We start from the raw sequence: 15,372 nt of genomic DNA, 5'->3' as shown, positions 1-15,372 counted from the left end.
GAGCACAAATTTGTACTCCAAAAATGTATAGATAGATTTTAACATTGGAGATGCACTACAAGAATAGTTGTGTATAGTCACGATTTTATTTGTAGGTATAACTCATTTTTTGTAGCAAAAAAATATTTGTTACTAATTTGCCGCAAAATAATTTAGTAATTATTTGGTAGTAGCAAATTTTCCATCTGTCACTAATTGTGGTAATTTGCTACCAATTTGATACAAGATAATTTGTAACAATTAGTTACAAATAGCCATACCATTCCATAGCTACTTTGTTACAGTTGGATATCCAAGGTTTTGTCTTAAACTTGTTATCATTTGTTACGCAATGCGTGTAACTAATTAGCTACAATTACCTTCGGGTTCATCGTAATGCCTTGCTTCAATTTGCCTAGGGTATTTGTAGGAAAGTTGCTTCTATTAGCTACAATATTGATAGTAATTGGTATCTACATAGTATATAATGCAGAATAATTTTTGAAAGAGATCATGTGTGATCGTAAAGAAGTAGACTTCAAAGCAATGTATATATTATATACTAGAGTCATAAAAGGTGATATATATATATATGTATATAGATATATTTTTAATTAATATTAAAACTCCCAAATGGGCTGGGCCTTGGCCTATATCAATTCGGATCCAGTACAAAATTAGGGTTTACAGAAAAACGAAATAGAGCAGCCGCCGGCTAGAGGCGAGCCACCTGACCCCCTACAACCCTCTCGGTGTGCACAACTTCCGACAACTGGCATCGACGTTGGCAGTTCCTGCCCTAGCAAACCGCCAAAACTCTGATCTATCCCCTCCTTTAACCACCAGACCACCGTTGAAACAGAGGAGCCGAGAAGCTCCGGCGATAACCCACTGGCGTCCTCAAACAAGGGGCCTTTACACCGGATCTTCTTCTCCATTTACCGGAGCCATAACTACACCAAAAAGAGAGAACCAAGCCACCACTGTCGGTAGTAGAGGACCTTTGCTCACTCTTGGATCTTCTTAGTTCAGTTAAGCACAGATTACAAAAGAAAAAAAAGAAGAAAAAACGAGATCTACTTTTTTGTGAACAGGAGGAGAGATAAGAGAGAGAATGGAGGAACGATTGTCCGAAAAATTCATTTTTGCTAATTCATTCTTATTTGGATCAATGGTGATATTTATAAATGAATGGTGAGCTTTCTCTACGACTTGCTATGATGTGATAATACATTACTGTTGCTACACTATCATCTGTCGAAAACCACTATCTATTCCTCACCATTATTCACTACTTAATTGTGTCTCTGTACCCACTAAAATTGCTACTGTATTCTCTATCGCTATAGTGCTACGAACAACTTGTTGCTACTATTGGCTACACATAAAGCGACGCAAATTGTTACAATTGATTCGTGGCAAATAATGTCGGTTTATAAATAATTTTTTCCTCACAAACAATTACGACAACTCAGGGGCTACAAACTTTTTTGTAACTAACTGAGTAGTAAATCTGCTACAATTATATGTCGTCTCTATTTGTTATTGAATTGCTACAAACACAGACGAATTAGCTACAAAAATTATTCAACCAAATTAAGTAACATTTTATCACAGTCTGTAGTAAATATTTGCTATTACTTATTTTGTAGCTAAATTTTGTAACTATACACAACTATTCTTCTAGTGATGAAATTTATTAGTAATGAGATTATTTATTAAATTATACTAAATATATTAATAATATATTACTAATGTGAGGTGCTTTCACCGCCCTTAATTATTTCTTTATTTTAATTTCACTTTTGCCATTTTCTTCTAGTTATAATTTTGATTTTACTTTTCTTTAAAAAATAAAATAATTACTACTTTATAAGTTGCTAACCCTAATACTCCTCTCTGTTTTTAACGATTCGTTAATTCTCATCAAGCATCGTCTCAAACCCTCTCAATCAAGGTAAATATCATTCGTCTTCATCTTTCATATTAGGTTCTTCATCGTCTGTTCTTCTTCATCGCTGACGTTACCTCTACACTAATATATCTTCATCGTATCGATCTGAAGTTTTTTTTTCTTTGTTTCCTCTCATGCAACAGGTTCTTGTTTCTAAGGAAGATGGTGACGACTTCTGGTTTTTTCGTTAAGGTATGAACCTTTCTTTACTTATCAAAATCTTTCTTTATAACTCTCCTCTGCTTTGATTCAGTTTCTGAATAATTTTTCTTGCTTATATATACGATTCGTTTACACTTTTACAGGGTGGAGGTGAAAGTGATGAAGATGAGAGTGATTTTGAACAAGAGGTTCAGACCGGTAACAACCTTCGTTACCTTGCAGACTGTGATGACTCTGAGTTTTGTGGTGGTACGGATACTAAACGTGTGATAAAGCCAACAGAAGATAAACGTTTTGAGGAGATGACCAACACCGTAGGGATGATTGAGCATTATATGAACATCAATCATTGGGTTTGCGTGCCAGAAACGTTTGAGAAACTCAACAAACAGGTTGAGAAGGTCATGAAGGTTACGAACGCTGTGAAGGCTCCGAGATTGTATATCAAAGCTCTTGTGATGATGGAAGATTTCTTTTTCTTTAATAAACAAGGGCTTGAGGAGGATGATAATAAGAAAACAAAGAAGAAGATGAGTGTTAGTAACTCCAAGGCTTTGAACGCAATGAGACATAAGTTGAAGAAGAACAATGTGCAGTACCAAGAAGATATCACAAGGTTTAGGATGTTTCAAGAAACTGAGGACGGTTATGAGTATGAAGATGAGGTGGAGGAACAACCTGATGATGTTATTGTTTCTTGGGAGACGTTGTTTGGTTTAGATGATGAGGAGATAACTTGGAACATGGTCAACAAGAAGTTCAAAGAAACTGTGGCGGCTCGTTGGAGCAAAAGAAGAAGTGATAGACTTAAACTCAAAACTGGTAAGACTCATGCACAGAGGCTTATGTACTTGACTAAGATCGCCAAGACTCCTGCGCAGAAACTCGAAATCTTGTTTAGCGTTATGTCAGCAGCGTTGGATGTGAGTCCAGGTGGTCTCAACGGATACATGCCGATCAATCTCTGGAAGACATCTGTGGTTAACATGTTTGCCATACTTGACATTCTTGTCAAGTACGATAACATTGTTGTGGATGACACCGTTGAACCTAATGAGAAGGAAACTTCAAAGCCAGTAGACTATGGTGGAACTATTCGAGTCAAGGCAAATTTGGTTGCATTCTTAGAGAGGATTGAGACAGAGTTTTTCAAGAGTTTGCAGTGCATTGATCCTCACACTAACGAGTATGTTACGAGACTGAAGGATGAGCCTATGTTCTTGGTCCTCGCTCAGAACATCCAAGAATACTTGGAGAGAATAGGTGATTACAAAGCTGCTTCAAAGGTAGCCTTAAGACTAGTGGAGTCAATATACTACAAGCCTCAAGAAGTATTTGATGCTATGAGGAAATTGGCTGATGAAGAAATTGAGGAAGCCGAAGAGGAAAGTTCAACTCATCCTCCATTCATTGTTGTTCCGGAGATTGTTCCTCGTGAGCCTACCTTTGCAGAGAGCAGCAGAGCTATGATGGATACTCTTGTGTCTTTTATCTACAGTAATGGAGAAGAAAGGACCAAAGCCAGAGCAATGCTATGTGATATCTATCAACATGCTTTAAATGACAATTTTGTGACTGCTAGAGACCTGTTGCTGATGAGTCATCTCCAAGACAACATTCAATACATGGACATCTCAACACAGATTCTCTTTAACAGGACAATGGCACAACTTGGTCTTTGCGCCTTCCGGGTTGGAATGATAACTGATTCACATAGCTGCCTCTCTGAGCTTTACTCTGGTCATAGAGTGAGGGAGTTGCTTGGCCAAGGTGTCTCACAAAGTCGAGATCAAAACAAGACACCAGAGCAGGTGCTTTTAGAGAGGAGAAGACAAATGCCGTACCACATGCACATAAACCTCGATCTATTGGAGGCTGTTCATCTCACCTGTGCCATGCTAATTGAAGTCCCAAACATGGCAGCAAACTCACATGATGCTAACCACAGATTGTTTAGCAAGAACATTCATTTCCTGCTTAAGAAAAGTGAGAAGCAAGCGTTCACTGCACCGCCTGTAACTATACGTGACCATGTCATTGCAGCCACAAGAGCCCTGACCAAAGGGGGATTCCAAGAGGCGTTTGAAGTTTTGAACTCTCTTGATGTATGGAGAGTGTTCAAGAACCGTGACAGCATCCTCGATATGGTGAAAGCTAGGATCATTGAAGTGGCTCTAAGGAGTTACCTGTTCACATACTCGAGCTCCTGCTACAAGTCTGTAAGTCTTGACGAGCTGGCCGAAATATTTGACATCTCTGAGTCACAGGTCCATAAGATTGTGAACAAGATGATGATCAACGAGGAGCTTGATGCAAGATTGGACCAGCCAACTCAATGCATCGTCTTCCATGGAGTGCAACACAACAGATTACAATCCTTGGCTTTTCAGTTAACCGATAAAGTCTTGATTCTAGCAGAAAGCAACGAAAGAGCATTAGCGTCTAGAACTAGTGGGGATATGAGCTCAAGGATAAGGGACAAGAGTCAGGACTATGCAGCAGCAAAATCAGAAGACAGAGGTATGCAAATGGATGGCTCAAGCCGTATGGTGAGTCTTAACCAAGGTGTTCTTGCGTAAAGAGGTTGAGGAGAGAGATCTGCAGGCAGTGTTGACCTTAGGCTCTATTAAGACTTTTAACTTTTTAGAAATTTTGCTTTCTTGGAAAGTTTAACTAGTTTAATTTTTGCGTCACTCCTATTGAATAGGAGAAAGATTTTGTTTGTTTCATCACATTGGTTTCTCATGTGCTTGCAGGTCTAGTTTTTGTGAGGTCTTATACTCTCTTTGTTTGCTTAGTTTCTTCGTCCCTTGTTGAAATGTGTTATTGGTCTAAACCCATTGAATAGGTTTGAAGTCTTATTGGTTAGAGCCTTTAGAACTTGGAACTTATGCTTTGTTGCAGGAAACTTAATGTTGTTTTCAGACTTCAGAGTATATTTAACATACATTATCTATGCACTGAGAATCATCAGACGTTTATAAAATGCTTTATTCTTTTAGCTTTGTTATTACAAAGTACAGATGCAGGGCATTAAGAGCACCATTAGTCCTTAGAATGGCTCAGTGAGAATATCATGAAAAAGAGTAAAAGTGATCAAATCTCAAATCTGTGGAACACAGCCACAGGAGTCCAACAAGTAAAGAAAAAACAAACAAGCCTTTCTCCAGCTAGTTCACATATTAGCTTCAGATTTGTTGAGACCAATTCTGGACACTTCCGACCCTAGGCACACCTTCTTTCTTGGCCTCGGAATCCACTTTAAAAGTTACACCACACACCTCACCCGAACTGTCAACCCTTGGTACCGGCTTTAACTCATTTAATGGATGCTCGTAACTCCTCAAGCCTCCCGATGAGGTAAAGAAACATCCTGCGTTATGTATACAAAAAATCAAATCCTAATTCATGTATCCACTAGATCAAAGAACAGTGACATGTCTTCAAAACCCGCAAAATGGTTTGCTACACATACCTTTAGGGAATGGCGCAAAAGATTTACCACAACCCTTCTTCACAGTCTCAACATCATCAGCAACAACGAGATGGCCTTCAGCATCAGTTCCCCAGAAGAGAGGAACACTCCCATCTGCATCCTGCACCGTGCATTATAACCTCAGCATTACAATATGCAGAAACAAGTGTCAAATGGGAAAGAAGCCAAAATTCAAACTCACCCCAGCAAGGAAGACATTTTTTGTGGAGCAGTCAAAGAGCATAAACGCAAATTTCCCATGAAAATCTCTAACAACTTGGTCAGCTGAATACGGACCACGGTCTCTAAGAGTTCTGTAGGCTTCAATCACAATGGTGACCTCAGTGGCTGTTTTGGTTAGTCCATATTGTTGTTTAAGAAATGGAACGTTCTCTATATGTCCTTGGAAGATGCAGAACATATCATCCACCACAGCAAACAATCTATCACACACAAAATTGAATAGAAAAAAATCAAAACTTAATAAATCACATCCTTCCAGTTCCCAACACATTTAATAAAAGACGAGACAAATAAACCATCAAGACATTGTCATCAGACAAACCGACATATCAAATGGCTCAGATTCATTTCACCAAAACAATTAATCTAAACATGTCCTAAAATATCTTTGCAGGGCAAGGAAACAAATCTCTCATATCTAGGATCAGATTGTTCCAAACAAGCCACAGTCACTATCATGACCCATATACGAAATTAGAAAGGACCTGGGAAGGAGAGGGTTCTGTTTCTCGAGGGAGCAAGCGATGAAACCAGAAGATCCGAGATTGATGGTGACAGCGCCAGGATAAACAGAAGAGAAATGGTTCGGCAAGAACCCATCTTTAAGAGCACAAACAGATCCACCCTGTTGACCCTGTAGAGCCTCGGGGGTTTTCGCCACGTTCTTGTCAAAGATCGCCAACATTTTTTCTTTTTCCCGATCACACACAGTTAACACACACACAGCAAGAGCGAGAGCGAGATCAATCAATGGTAAAGTAAATGACTTTAGAATGCGTTGAATGGCCAACCACTTCTTCTTGTGACAACCTTATTTTATAAACTAATGGCAACACTTCATTACGACTTTTTCGTTTCTTGGATAGAGAATCATAGAATTATTCGATTTTTTCCTTTTCCTCCACGTTTTGCAGATATTTGTATGAAACTGTATATTATTTGTGACTTCCTTTTTTTAACTCTTTCACTTTAATGGTTGGGCTTTGTCTATGAGGATCTCATAACAAGTTGTGTATGCTAAAACCAAGTTGATGATTGATCGATGAATCAGAAATAAAGCTAAACAAGTTCTTCTCAAGTAAACTGAAGTCAAAGAAAATTGTCGTAAGAAACCAAAAGAACAAAAAAGGGGTGGTCTTTATAAGCTCTTAATAATTAAACTAAAACTGTTTACGATTGTGTTTTGAATTGGTTCACCGTTTCAAACATATAAAAGGACATAAAACCTTTGGTGAGGTTTTTGTTATGTTCAAACTCTGTTGTATGCGACTGACTTGCTGAATAGCTTGCGGATGTAGAGAACCTGAAGCCCACTTGCTGCTGCAAGGAACATGTACTCTCCTACTGTGTAGAATATCACACGCTTTCTTGTGCTCTCATTTGCTGCACCAAATTAACAAAACAAAAACCATCATTCAAAGCAATGTTAGATCGTAAAGGTTGCATCTTTTGACATTGAAACGTATCTAGTTGAGAAACATATTTTCTTTTCCCAAATTCACTATATTGTTATACTGCTTCGGAGCCAGTTACTGGAGTGGTCTGAGGCTGGAACCAAAAAGGGATAAAACAGAAACAGAGAGCATAAGCTGAACGGAGGAGAAGACTTACTATGACGGTGACGAGTGTCACGTGCTTTCAAATACTTCTGCTCAGCAACAACAGATTCCAAAGCCTCTCTCAGCTCAGCTATCTTAACATTTACCGGGTCCAAATGTTCTGTGATAACCATACAACAAAAAGAGAACGAACAAGGCATCACACAAAACAGCACAAACTCAATGCCACGAGATATATCTAAGAAGAGAACCATCATCACACAACAAAGCACATTTTTCTCATTGCATCAATGACAACATGGAATGGAAACGAACCGTCTTTGGCCAAGTCATGCTCATTGGGAATATGACCAACATGAATGTAAAAGGAGACGGTCTCAGGAGTAGAGTAAGGGTTGTGGAAACAAAATTTGTACATCCCACTTCTTGGTGCCTTAAACTCAAACTTATCTCCAGATGTTCCCTTCAATGTTTGTACAATGTTCCCAGCTGGAGACGTCACCTATTTACAAAAACACACATTCCCAATGAATCAACCAACACATTACCCTATACCCCCAACACAATTACAAACCCCCAAACCAATCAAAGATTGAAACTTTCCACAATCCAAATCAAACCCACAATTCTAATCAAACCCTAAATCAATTCCAAGATCAGATCAATTCAAAATTAACCATCGGATTTATCGAAGGAAACACACATCGAAAGCTATGAAATTTGGGGGAAAAGGTAATTAAGTAAAGATCTCTAACCGTGAAATCCAAACCAGGATGATCTGAACCCCAGAAGATATCATGATCAACGACGACGAAGTTTCCAGAAACAGTATCGCCTTCGTAAAGGACGTACTCTTGAACACATTCTTCATCGTTCACCGTTACAGAGAGAGATGAGATTTGATTGATCGAATTCAATAGTATCAGACCGATCAATACAAAGACATGGATCTTCGCTTGTCTTCTCTCCATCTTTTTTCTTCAGATCTTCGATTGAAAATTTTCAGTTTCGGTTTCTCGAGAAAATTCGCCGAGTATAAGAAGACAAAAAGAGGAAGGAAGTTTTTTATTGCGTTTTTTAGCTGACTAAAACCGGAAATTAAAAACGGTTTATAACGAAACCGTGATATTTTTGAGATTGGTCAACGGTTTTTGGTCTTTACTACTTAAAAGAGTTTGAGATTAAAAAAAAAAGTACTACTTAATTAGTATTAATGATCAGTCTAAATTTATGATTTTTTTTCTTTTTTTTTTTTTTTTTTCTTCTTTTACAAATATTATTTTGGTTTGGTTCTTTTGTTATAGGTTTTTTTCTTCTTCTGGCCCCTAAAATAGAGTTTAGAGCTTTTCTATAACCCAAGACATGACGATTTCGATTTGTTTTCGAGTAGAATAATTTGATGATAATATCAACACCTAAATCACAATAAAATATTAATATTTTATTTTTTGGGTCAACAATGCCGAAGATTCCCTTTATAAATTCTAAGAAATATTTTTTTCTTCTGGGAAAAAAAATCTAAAGATTCATATTTCCTTTCTTTATCTTTATGTTACCATAGAAATTAGAAAGAAAATAAAAACTGAAGCTTTCTAAATATCATCAGGGTTTTTAGATTTAGAAAGCTTCAGTTTTTTTAGGGAGATTTTCTAAATATGAGAAACATGTAAAATATAAGAGATTTAGGGCTAAGCTAGAATTTGATGGGCCTTATCTACAGCCCGTTATGAGCAATAATACTAATTATTGAACGATTTTAGTAGACAAAATTTTATCAAACCACTTATGAATTATGATGACTATACAACCAACATTTCAACAAGACGGACCTCCAAACCTTTAAGGTTCATCAAATGCTCTCTACAAAAAAACAAGAAAACAAAACATTTAATTCTCGGACCTAAGGAAAAAATAGTTAATGCTCTCTCACAAAAATAATAAATACTAAAAAACAATTAATGCTGCCTCTTAATCCTTCTCTAATTCTCTTTAAATATGATACGTTACGGATTCCTTCCTCTGCAACCTAAATATCTCCGAATCATTTCATCTTCTTTACCTTGTTGATTGGTCCGATGACGCACACCAGTGTTGATGCACGCCTTGAAGCACTTGAGAAGAGTCATGATAAACTGACTGCTGACACAAATCGTCGTTTATCCATCATTGAAAATGATCTAGATTGCTTGACTGAGACGGTTTTAGGGAGTAATTGCACATGTCCAGGTCCAGCGACGGTTGGGGCATTGGGAGCAACTGCTGTAGGAAATAGCACACAGCACATCTCCCCTTATCACTACGTCGTCTCCCCTTATCAGCAACTGGCGGCTCTGTTTAACTTTAACCCTAAGGTTTTCTTCGACTTTACCGTCGGCGGCAGACCAGCTGGTCGGATCGTGATGGAGCTCTACGCTGACACGACGCCAGTAACGGCGGAGAACTTCAGGGCACTCTGTACCGGAGAGAGAGGCATAGGAAAGACTTATGGTAAGCACTCCACTACAAGGGAACAACCATCGACGGTATTAAACCACGTTTCATGTGGACTGGTGGAAATATCGTTGGCTCGTCCACAAAGGCAGGCGACTCGATTTACGGAGGTGTATTCAGGAACGAGAACTACATCAAGAGGCACGACCGTCCCGGTGTCCTCTCCATGGCCGTCGGTGATCCACACACCAACGCATGTCAATTCCAGATTGTCTTGGAAAAGTTCCCGCTTCTCGATGGTGTGCACGTCGTGTTCGGCCAAGTTATTGCAGGATTCGACGTCATCAGGAGCATTGAAGACGAGGTGATCAGAAATTTTAATAACATTCCTTCCAAGCCCGTGGTTATCGCAGACTGCGGTCAGCTTTCACAGAGAACCATTTGATCCCTCCTACTACTATGACTAGAAAGCCTATAATTATTGGTGCAGGCCCTGTCTTGTTTTCTTGTTTAACTTTGGTCTGTTTTTTTGTTCTTTTATGTCGTTTGGATTTTGAGTTTGGTATTGTGTTACCTTATCGTATTTTGTCACCATTGAACAATAATAACTAAGCACCTACTATTTGCTACTACTAGAATATGTTCATGTGATTGTGGAGAAAAGTGACTTTGGTATGTGTAGTACCTTCAAAGCTTATATAGGGTTTATGAGCTCGGAAGAATGACCTTACAAATGAGAGAATCTCACTTTAGCTAGTAAATGTAATGTAGAACATTCTCTAATGCACATTTAACAGACAGTTTTTGATTGCTGTAATTTTGTAAAAACGATTCATTTGTGCAGATAAATTAAATCTATTGATATCAACACATATGTCTCATAATTTACAAACAATACAGTGCCAAAATCCAAAATAACTGAAGCTTGTTACATAAAAGTCAAGAGGATACAGTGTTAAAGAACAGCTGAAGCAGACAAAAGAAACAAAGAAGAATGAGTTCTCTCTCTCTCTCTGATTCAGTTTCTCATTTCCCTTAACTCGTGGCTTTACCGGTAACTTTCTGGGCAATCCAACCGAGCCCATCATACAACCCTTCTCCAGTAACCGCACAACTTGCTTGAATATGCCAATCATGGTTCTTGATACTGTGAAGGTTAAGTGCATCCGTGATCTCAGCAGGAGTCATCGCATCTTTCAGATCCTGTTTGTTTGCAAAAACAAGTATGACCGAGTTTTGAAGATCCTCGTGACCAAGAATCCTAGCGAGCTCATCTTTCATGAAAGAGATTCGAGCTCTGTCTGTGCTATCGATAACCACAATCACAGCATGTGTTCTACGATAGTACGTCGCCCATGAAGTTCTTAGTCTATCTTGCCCACCAAGATCCCAAACCTAAAAGACAACATATCATAAGTAACATCGCATCAAATCTTCAATTTTCCAAAGCATCAAGGAAACGATTCAAAGCTCTATGCACCAAAGACGTCTGATTTATAAGTCTAGTAACGTTTATATGCATCAATTCAGTTTTGGCATACAAGAACACATGTAAAAGGCCATAAAACAGAGATCGTTTCATCAGTGACCATAGCTTTGACAATTGCATAAAAACTAAGCCACGAAGAAATAACAAATAGTTCTTCTGAGATAACAAACAAACCAGACTAATACAGCCATCTACACAGATTTGCTATATGAAACCATAAATCACAAGTATCAAACATATGAAAACGACGTTCAACAGTATGAGCTTCTAGATCAATCATGTCAAGACAATAACACAACAAAAGATTGCAAATTCAAGGAAAAGCCATAAAGATTCAAACTTCTATACCTACATCCCAAGATTCAAACCTGAAACAGAACCTAAGAAATATGAGATTCGAAACAAATAAAGAAAGAGTGCAGTAGTACCTCGAAGCGGTTATTCTTGTAGACAAGCTCTTCAACATTGCTACCAAGTACCAACAGTAGGATGAGTAAACAAGCTCATGAAATTTATTCTACAAACAGTGAAATCAAGCAACAAACCCAAGTCAGAATTTTTTTTTTAACCCTTTTAGTTGTTTTTAAAAAAAAAAATTATTTCAAATCTGATATTTACAGAAATTTGCTACAGGAAACCAAACCATATATATATCGCACATGAGAAAAAGCAATCCAATAATCAAGAAACATAGAATAAAAAAAAGATTCTAACTTCTATCTCCCATGTCCCAAGATCAAACCTTCGATCAATACGCAACCAAATCCAATTCAATACTCAACAGTCAAAAAGCGAGAAAATCTTGTAAGGAACCTCTTAGAGCATACTGTCGGAAACGTATCTATTTTGAGAAACATATTTTCTGTTCCAAATTCACTATATTGTTATACTGCTTCGGAGCCAGTTACTGACTGGTCTGAGGCTGGAACCAAAAAGGGATAAAACAGAAACAGAGAGCATAAGATGAACGGAGGAGAAGACTTACTATGACGGTGACGAGTGTCACGTGCTTTCAAATACTTCTGCTCAGCAACAACAGATTCCAAAGCCTCTCTCAGCTCAGCTATCTTAACATTTACCGGGTCCAAATGTTCTGTGATAACCATACAACAAAAAGACAAGGAACAAGGGCATCACACAAAACAGCACAAACTCAATGCCACGAGATATATATATAAGAAGAGAATCATCATCACACAACAAAGCACATTTTTCTCATTGCATCAATGACAACAATGCTCAATATATCAAGGAACGGAAAACGAACCAACAATACAAAGACATGGATCTTCGCTTGATTTGATTGATCGAATTCAATAGTCTCAGACCAATCAATACAAAGACATGGATCTTGGCTTGTCTTCTCTCCATCTTTTTTTCTTCATATCTTCGATCAGAAAATTTTCAGTTTTGTATTCTCGAGAAAATTCGCCGAGTAGATGAAGAAGACAAAAGAGAGGAAGGAAGTTTTTTATTTTGTTTTTGGCTGACTAAACCGGAAATTTCAACCGGTTTATAACGAAACCGTGATATTTTTGAGATTGGTCAACGGTTTTTGGTCTTTACTACTTTAAAGAGTTTGAGATTAAAAAAAAAAAATACTACTTAATTAGTACTAGGTTGGGACGTGTGGGGTTATGTTTATAAACAAAATAAATTTTGTACATATAATCAAATTTATACTAATTGAAATTTTAATTTGATATTTGGTTTGGTTTATTAATGTTTTAAAATTTAAAATAATAATGATTTCATAAGTATCTTAAAATTTGGAACAACATAACGGTTGGACTGGTAACAAATTAAATCAAATAAATAATTGGTTAGATTCTATTAAATTTGTGAATTATCAAATTGGATATATAACCGCTAACAGCGATGAAAACCCGTTTGAAACATATACAAATATTTAGGATGGCCGTAACTTTCTTTTCATTTTGTCAAGTTCCATTATATACTACATCCGTTCTCAAATTTCCGTTGCATAACAGAAAGCATTCTCAATATGGGACATTCCAGATATGGGGAAAAATTGTATTTCCGATTGAAAACGGGAGGGGACCGGACGAAAACATAAATTTTAGAACTCCCGTATGAAATAAACATAAATATAATTCATAGTATATCTATATATCATATGTTTTAATAAAAATATTACAAAATTAATTGACTTCTTTATTCTTACTATTTTATATATGTTTCACCTATATTAGATTATGTTTTCTTAAATACTTTTAGCTGTTATAGAACATATTTTATGCATTTTTATTTTTATTTTATTTTGAATTTAATCTTTAATAGAACATGTCAAGAATTAAAATTATTTATTTAGTATGTGTAAACATATTTATATAGTATAACGTCATTAATCCAAAATTTTGTCATTTTGGTTTATGAATATTTGGGTGTTTGAGTGTTAATCAGTACTTTAAGATTTGGATTAGAAATTTTTATACTTGAATTATACTATGAGTCATCGTTACCTTGAATGTTTCATTAGAGATTCAAGGTAACCATGACTTAAAAGTCTATAAAATTTTAAAAAGTATTGAGATTAACACTCAAACACTCAAATTTCAAGGAAAATTTTAATAGACTTTTTAAAGATAACATGACTTAAAAACAAATTTCAAGGTGCTCATGTTATAAAATTTTACTGCCATGTGTGTTTTTCTGTTTTCTTTTCCATATACATCCCAAATTATAGTGTCATTTTAATAAAAACTGTTAACATCATATATTTGTAAAAATAAGTAAATAATAGTATAATTTAATACATATAGCTGATTACAATATAGTCATTGAGGATTAATTGTACTTATATAGTTTATGTATACGTACTCCTTGCTGTATTTGCTGGTTTCAAAAGTTAATTAATGTTAATGCAAACCTCAACTACATACTCTAATAAGAATTTCTTACTGAGGTTTCTTAAATAAATATATATAAAAACTAAAGAAAACAAACACTAATATAGTATTTTGTGACTTATCGGATTCATATCAAAAATATGGACTTCTTTTAAGCAATCAAATGTAATTTTCTTATTTTGCAGATGCTATGTCAATTGGATGAACATCCGACATCCGTTCATACTACAATCTTCTCTATACAATCTCTAGGTAGAAAATGTATGCTTTCAAAAAAAATCTTGATTTATATATGTTTATATACACGACAGAAAATTATAAATTCAACAAATCATAAGAATCATAAATCATAAACTGGACATAATACATAGTATTGGCGAACTAAAAATATAATATAGCAGATGTTAGCAAGGTATATTATGCAAACTCAATACAAATACATTTTTTTTTTTTTGCAAAACAAAGAGATATAAAAATAGTGCTAGAGTGGTGTATAACTGTATATGTATGTGAATGTTAGGTCGATTTCTCTATTTATAAGCTGGAAAGAGTAAACATTTTTACTTTTACGTTTAAAACTAAAAAATCTATATAAAATCTTTTAAAAACTTATTTAGTTTTCAGTTGAAGTATTTATAAAATATGTTTGAATCTATATGGATGATTAGATTTTGATTTTGAATTAATTGTCTTGATTTTCCTATTATAACGATGAGTAAATATATAAGGTTAGTTTTAGAAATAATCCATAAATTTTAGTAATTTGGTAAATAATTACTGATTTTATTTCAAGATTTCTTAAAATAAATCATCTATTTAAATTTAAGTTAAGTTATTTTCATAAATGCTTTGAAATTAATTAGATTCATTTGTTATGGAAATCTTGTTAAATAATAGTTACATTTTTGGTATGTTATTAATTACGGAAACTCTTATTATTTTATAAAATTTTAATAAACATATAAATTCAAGGAATTATTAATAGAAATAATTTCGTTTTTCTTATAATATTTTTTGTAATCTTGTTGGCTTTAATTTCATTTAGAAAACTATACATGTTTAATATTTAATTTAGAAAACTATTTGGAAACCTTAATATATTCGAAATTAATTATTTATGCTTTATACCCATATCAAAAAGTAGATACGAAATCTATAACCAATTATAAAAAGTTAATTATTTATTTCTTTAATGGTTGTTATCATTGTTT

At 35.5% G+C, this 15,372-nt stretch overlaps 4 protein-coding genes and 1 pseudogene across 5 annotated transcripts; 2 read left to right on the top strand and 3 right to left on the bottom strand.

The window, feature by feature from the left end:
* Positions 1–1,807: 1,807 nt before the first annotated feature.
* TIF3C2 (eukaryotic translation initiation factor 3 subunit C2) lies at positions 1,808–4,956 on the top strand. 2 transcript variants are annotated; one of them, XM_087489577.1, is made up of 3 exons: positions 1,808–1,936; positions 2,077–2,125; positions 2,239–4,956. In XM_087489577.1, the coding sequence occupies exons 2-3, from the start codon at positions 2,096–2,098 to the stop codon at positions 4,672–4,674; spliced, it is 2,466 nt and encodes an 821-aa protein (XP_087345703.1). In that variant the 5' UTR covers positions 1,808–1,936; positions 2,077–2,095; the 3' UTR covers positions 4,675–4,956. The 2 variants fall into 2 exon arrangements, with proteins under 2 accessions (XP_087345703.1, XP_087345704.1); XM_087489578.1 differs by lacking the exon at positions 1,808–1,936 and adding an exon at positions 1,945–1,969.
* Positions 4,957–5,072: 116 nt separating this feature from the next.
* LOC104746754 (aluminum induced protein with YGL and LRDR motifs) lies at positions 5,073–6,798 on the bottom strand. Its single transcript, XM_010468277.3, has 4 exons — positions 6,299–6,798; positions 5,773–6,013; positions 5,571–5,691; positions 5,073–5,468 (listed from the first exon to the last, which is right to left on the bottom strand). Exons 1-4 carry the CDS (start codon positions 6,496–6,498, stop codon positions 5,284–5,286), a joined length of 747 nt encoding a protein of 248 aa, XP_010466579.1. The 5' UTR covers positions 6,499–6,798; the 3' UTR covers positions 5,073–5,283.
* Positions 6,799–6,931: 133 nt separating this feature from the next.
* On the bottom strand, positions 6,932–8,533 carry LOC104746753 (emp24/gp25L/p24 family/GOLD family protein). The gene is made up of 4 exons (XM_010468276.3): positions 8,128–8,533; positions 7,688–7,874; positions 7,425–7,532; positions 6,932–7,196 (listed from the first exon to the last, which is right to left on the bottom strand). The coding sequence occupies exons 1-4, from the start codon at positions 8,341–8,343 to the stop codon at positions 7,063–7,065; spliced, it is 645 nt and encodes a 214-aa protein (XP_010466578.2). The 5' UTR covers positions 8,344–8,533; the 3' UTR covers positions 6,932–7,062.
* An 808-nt stretch (positions 8,534–9,341) lies between these two features.
* Positions 9,342–10,432, top strand: LOC104746752 (peptidyl-prolyl cis-trans isomerase CYP19-1-like; annotated as a pseudogene).
* A 205-nt stretch (positions 10,433–10,637) lies between these two features.
* LOC104748452 (uncharacterized) lies at positions 10,638–12,662 on the bottom strand. The gene is made up of 4 exons (XM_010470091.2): positions 12,620–12,662; positions 12,277–12,384; positions 11,720–11,793; positions 10,638–11,197 (listed from the first exon to the last, which is right to left on the bottom strand). The coding sequence occupies exons 1-4, from the start codon at positions 12,660–12,662 to the stop codon at positions 10,838–10,840; spliced, it is 585 nt and encodes a 194-aa protein (XP_010468393.1). The 3' UTR covers positions 10,638–10,837.
* Positions 12,663–15,372: the final 2,710 nt, after the last annotated feature.

Source organism: Camelina sativa, chromosome 15 (genome assembly GCF_030686135.1).
Source record: "Camelina sativa cultivar CO46 ecotype springtype chromosome 15, ASM3068613v1".
In the NCBI taxonomy this organism is placed as follows: Eukaryota; Viridiplantae; Streptophyta; class Magnoliopsida; order Brassicales; family Brassicaceae; genus Camelina; species Camelina sativa.
Note: the sequence above shows the minus strand (reverse complement) of the source record. Positions and strands in the feature narration are given on the sequence as shown.